General features: G+C 40.9%; 1 protein-coding gene across 2 annotated transcripts in view; it reads left to right on the top strand.

The window, feature by feature from the left end:
- PSMD9 (proteasome 26S subunit, non-ATPase 9) overlaps positions 1 to 3,813 on the top strand; it is an 87,724-nt gene extending 83,911 nt beyond the window's left edge. For both annotated transcript variants that reach the window (XM_078667545.1, XM_078667544.1), the window contains exons 5-6: positions 2,977 to 3,065; positions 3,512 to 3,813. In XM_078667545.1, the coding sequence (XP_078523671.1) occupies positions 2,977 to 3,065; positions 3,512 to 3,539 (117 nt within the window). In that variant the 3' untranslated portion in view covers positions 3,540 to 3,813. The remainder of the gene's footprint in view (positions 1 to 2,976; positions 3,066 to 3,511) is intronic.
- The last annotated feature ends 2,187 nt before the right edge of the window (positions 3,814 to 6,000 follow it).

A 6,000-nucleotide genomic window follows, 5' to 3' on the forward strand; every position in this document is an offset into this window, starting at 1 on the left:
GTTTCATGAGGATTAGCTGTGAGTAACTGTTTTTTAATAGTTTAGTGCCCTTACGTTTCTGTTGCTTCACAACAGTTTTAAGATATTCGAGTTTCTCATTCCTCAATGGGGTATAATTTGTGATATTTAAATGTTTCCTTCATCTTCATTCTTTGATATTGTCGAATAAAAATGTCACTCATATTTGTTGAAATGTCACTCATAATTACATTGAAATTATGAAAATGTCACACATGGCAATCTGAAACCTTGGCAGCTATGAGCCGCGATTATAGAAAAATAAAGAAATAGAAAAAAAATCTATTTCTTTCATTTTGTTATAATCGCGGCACCAGCGCTTTGCTTTTAACATTAAAAGTAAAGCGCCGGTGCGGCGATTATAGCAAAAGTAAAGAAATAGAAAAAATTATCTATTTCTTTACTTTTACTATAATCGCGACACCCGCGCTTCACTTTTAATGTTAAAAGTAAAGCACAGGAGCCGCGATTATAGCAAAAGTAAAGAAATAGATTTTTCTTTTCTATTTCTTTACTTTTGCTATAATCGCGGCACCGGCGCTTTACTTTTAACATTAAAAGTAAAGCGCCGGTGCGGCGATTATAGCAAAAGTAAAGAAATAGAAAAAAAATCTATTTCTTTACTTTTACTATAATCGCGGCACCCGCGCTTTGCGCGAAAGTTAAAGAAAACAAGGGATGCACGCACAGCAAAGACGGAGCATGGCGCATGCGCTTGTGCACGTGACCGCAAGCTGGTGGCGCTTTGGTAGCACTTAGAAAAGCCGCTACTACATGTCTCGCCAGAGCAGCGCATGCGCTGGCTCAGACGAGACCTAAAAAGGCCATGCCAGACAGATAGTGCGTTTTTTGGATTGGTTGACAAGACCAATCAAGGCTGAGGGACTGTAGTGTACTGTATCTTGGTCTTCCACACTATTTGATTGAGACTGCAATTGGTACAAAACCAGGCAGCCAGGCTGCTCTACCAACAACCCTGGAGGTGTTCTATCACCCCTTTGATGAGGAAAGTCCATTGGTTCCGGGTGAAACAGTGCATGACTTTTAAGACGGGTTGTCTCATTTTGAAATCTCTCTACGGAAACTGCCCTGATTTAATTTCTTCCCGAATTAAAAAATAGACTCCGTCCCGTAACTTGAGGTCATCTCATCTCAATCTTCTGACAATTCCCCCTTTTAAGAAGACAGGAAGGTACTAGATTCTCTATATTGGCCCCTCTGTGGTGGAATTCTCTTCCATCTAACATCAGAATGACTGTTGATTATTCCAGATCCAGACAACTCTTGAAGACATGGCGCTTTACACAAGCATATGAATAACATTCCGGGCTACAGTCCTGATCCTATACTTAGCACCAAGAAACCAATCGGTGTACGAGCGCTGTATACATGATTTTAACATAACATATTATTAGGATACAGAAAAGCCATTTATACATTTCTGCACAGAAGAATTAAATTAGATGAAAACCCCTGAAATGGGAGATAGGTTAGCAATCTAAACAAAGAAGTGGCTGAAGTACAGGTGACAGAATTCACTGTTCAACAGAGTCTACACTGCATAAGAAGTAACATGTTTAGCCAACAAGAATTAGATGTCTGTGTATTTCTGTTCATTAAATTTGTGACATGCAAGAGGCGATCTGCCCTAAGTGTCTATAATATAACATTTCACCAAAGCAGTCAAAACTCTACTAGTGCAAAATGAGACCTGATCTGCAGGGAGTGGGAGGTGGAAGGAAAACCACAAGTTCATTGCTCAGACTTGCAGCAGGTATCGTTTGGTGCGTAAATGGAGTGCTAACTTGAAGAAAAAGACAGCATTTGTTTCTACTAATGAGAAATACTACTGGTAGAAAAAAAAGGAAATTTCGGGTGTATAAGGAGACCTAACAAGAAGAGAAGGCAAAGTTTTGTTTTCACTGTCCCTGTTGCTGCTGAGGTCCCATCTGGACTAATGTGTGTAGCCCTACAGTCCCACATAAGGAGACAGGTTGCACTCCGTTTTTTCAAACCATTTTCATCACAAACTTTTTTTTCCCCTTGTTTAAGTGTTTGGCGTGCTCACTGAATCGTGTCAAGCCCACACTGCACGTGTACTACATAAACACATCTTTTGTGTTTATGTAGCCCTACAGTCCCCCATCTTAAAAAGGACAAAGGCATGTTTATTAATTCATCTTTCAATGACCTCTTATGAATATAAGTACTGAAAATGTAAGGAAAGGCGGGATGATGAAATGTTTGAAGTTTTGGAGAGAATAAGCTGGGAATGTTAGGCAGTCTGTTTTCTACAGTACTGTCCACCAGGGCTGGACTGGTCGTTGTGGGCACCAGGCAATCCCCCTGTGCGCCGCAAGGGTGGGGGCCGTTTTTGGGCCCCTGGGGTCCGTTTTTGTTACAGGGCCATTTTGCAGCATAGATGCAAAATCGACCCCGTAACAAAATCGGCCGAAAACCGGCCCCGGCAACGAGCCCAACCTCCCCCTGGGGGGGGGGGGGGCTTGCCGAGCACTTTGCCAGGGACGGTTTTGGTTCCCAGTCCGACCCTCCTGTCCACTTGGAACTAAAGTTCATAAAAAAAGGCAAGAGACCGGTACAACTAGTGATATCATGTGTGGTGTTTATACTGAATCATTCTACTTAGGAGAGTTGGTGTTTCACCTGTATTGCTTTACCTTTTCCAGATAAAGGTATAAGTAGATTTTAGTAGGGGGATGGTACTCTCAAATAGTTTTCTGGATTGATGACTATTAATACTGTGTATTGTAATATGTTTGAATCCACTTAGTGCTTTACTTAAGGAAGGCAGAAGTGGGTAAGAAATATTTCTTAAATCCTTCCTTTACCCAAGTCATTTTACTTTGACCTGCTGTATTTATTTGTACTGCAAAGAATGAGAAGATTAGAGTATCCGCTGGTGTAAAAAAATAGTGATTTTTTTCATTTCAATTTTAGAAACCGCTGAGTTTGACAGTTCTTCGTGAGGGCAAGAAAGTCCATTTAGGGCTCACGCCTCAGCGATGGAGTGGGAAAGGATTGATGGGGTAAGGATTTTTTCTCGGTACTTCTACTTTGGTTAGTATATTAATCTTTTAACGTTCTGGCTGCTGAATGACTTTGATGTGTCTTAGAACAGACTTAGAAAACATTGAAGTGACCTGCAGATTTCATGCCAATCAGATTTCATCCCCAGGACTGGATTTCTATTCATATGTGTATTAGTTACTTACGCTGTCTCTGCCTGATTTCTCTGGCTATTTTTTACACATTAAAAAAAGATTACTCTTCTTGCTCAACCACACAAAGAGCTTTTGCCTTATGTTAATTAAGATAACGACTTCATAACAGTAGTTATGTTGTTGAAATATCCTAACTAGAACTTCTGCCACCTGATGCGATGAGCCCTGAAAAGCAGTTTTTAGTGCAAATGTTTGGTGTCCGGTTTCAGCCAATGTACAGTGGCTAATTACGTGTTTTGCTTAATTTCTAGGTGTAACATCATTCCACTGAAGAAATGATCTTTAAATCATAATTGGACTGTTTCTGGTTGACTTTTGGATTTTTCTCTGGAAAAAAGAGTTTCTCATTGAGCATTTATATATTTTTGAAATAGTTGAAGAGCTTGGACTGCAGAGACTTACTGAACAGAACCATGTCAACACACCGGTCTGCATTGGCAAGAGAACAAAGGCGATATGAATGCAGCTTTTTAGTCTGCATTTGATTATTTTGGCAATTCCTTATGTTAAAGCTGAATTGAAAAGATCTTCAAATAAAGGAGGAGTCACTCAATGGGGATCTCCAGTATCATTTATTGCTCTCTGCTGCAATGTGGCATCTCTGAGCATCCACCAGAGAGTCTGCTTCAGCTTACAAACTACTCCGTTTATATATCTTTGTAACCACATAGAGAACATTCTGCAATTGAAGCATTTCTTTGAGCATGTACTCCCACTGACATTTTCCATGCACCAGGCATGCTCAACTAAACTGGTAGACATGTTTTTCTGTCTTCACACACATAGCACAGGGGAAAAATTAAAGGCTTTCTCAATTCTCCCATGTGAACACCTTTTTGACACCGGCATTCACTCTACTTCTATGGTCATCATTTACATAATTTCATGCTGATCTGAGTTTGAGACACCATAGTTGTACTTCTGTTTACACGTGGTTAAGTGCTTCTGATAATGTTACTTGGGGTGGTGTCTTATTCTTGGTATTAGTAATCCCAAATAACAAGCCCCAACCCCTCACCATGAAAGCCAGGCATGTATGTGCTTTAGAGCCACAATTTGCGTATATTCCGTCACCCAGAAACAATAGGTATTTAGGGCCACAAAGTATTAGCTAAAGAGAAATTAACAAATCAGTCACTTTCCCCCAGAATGTTGCTTACCATTGCCTTGTATGCACAAATATTGCTGTGATGGCATTGAGAACTGCAGAAAAAACGAGGTCCTTGTCTCACTTCCCATACTATAGTTGCATAATTGTTGTTGAAATAACACTGCATTATGCCTCATAAAAGTTTCATTAAACATTTCTTCCAAATAATAGGGAACACAATCTATTCAACACCAAAGGGAATTGTATTTTGATCCTGTAACGTATCGGTAAGATCATTATTCGCTCCTACAATAGCTAGGAGCTCTATCAGGGGAAATATAGGCCATACAATGATTCATTGCATGAAAGAGGGCCTGCTAATTTTAGCATTCCTTGCGATATAACCATAGGAAGTTTTAAGCAAAACCAACAGCCAGTGACATTCATTTCTCTATGATATGATTCTGGTGTAAATCTGTTGTGGAAACAATTGTTATAGTTAGGACTTCCTGTTTGCCAGCGGAGGCCATCATTTCATATATTGGTATTGCAAGAAAGAGGGCTAAACAAAGCAAAGCAACAACAAACATTGCAAGAGAAGGGAAACTCAGTAGTCTGATTTTGAAATCCCTTGTATGTCTCTCCATAGTTGTATATTCTCATGTTCGTTCCATTTATTAAATTTCGACAGCACACTTGGTTTTAAATTGTACCTCTGTTCATTGCATTCTTCATAATCACAAGTCCCTCTGAGGTTACCAGTACGTGTGAGGCTCTGGATCCAGACTGTCAAGCCTGTTAGTTGGTCTCAGAAGATTGTCATACAGATCTAGGCTGCAAGTTGTAGCTGAGCCTGTCAGTATACTCTTCTTGCAGGTAATCTGGTATGCGCTCTGTCTGTTCTTGACTCATCTGTGAAGGTGCTCTCTTCACATGGCTAGCATGTATCCAGTTTTTACTTCGCTGGCATTTCACAACGGTGTTAGTATTCAGCTGTATTTGAGTGGGGCCTTTCCACCTATGCTGGAGACAATGTTGTGCTTGAAGTTCTTAGTGAACACCTAGTTTCCTGGATGGAGACTGTGTCCTTCAGTTGTGGATGATGCAAGCAGGGCGTCTATCACCTGGTTGTACTAAAGATTCAGTCTTTTAGTCAGGGCAGTGCAATAGTGTCTCAGCGTTGCATCACCAATGTGAATAGCTGCATTTCCTTGTGGAGCGGCCCCCGCACGCATTTGGCGTACTGCGCATACTTTGAAGTGCTATGGGCAGTGCATCTCCCCAAGTCTGCTCAGTCTTGGCAATCTTTGCCTTAAGAATGCCATTCTTCTTTTCCACCACTCACGCTGCCTGAGGACTTTTATTGCCTGGGCCTTACATACCCACTCCTCCACTTTGTGCACAAAATGTGGACCGTTATCTGATGAAATCCTGGGTGGGACCCCTATTCTCATTATCAGTTCCTTCAGCAAAAATGTAGCCACTGTTTGTGCATCATTCTCCTTGTTGCCAAGGCCTCAATCCAGCCAGCAAACATACAGACCACCACCAGTTCATACCAAAATCTGGGTGTTGGTTGAAACTCCACAAAGATCATCTGTAAATGTGCAAAAGGTACTTATGGAGCTGGGGAGTGTCCCCCTGTTTTGA

Source organism: Lissotriton helveticus, chromosome 11, assembly GCF_964261635.1.
Source record: "Lissotriton helveticus chromosome 11, aLisHel1.1, whole genome shotgun sequence".
Taxonomy (NCBI): domain Eukaryota; kingdom Metazoa; phylum Chordata; class Amphibia; order Caudata; family Salamandridae; genus Lissotriton; species Lissotriton helveticus.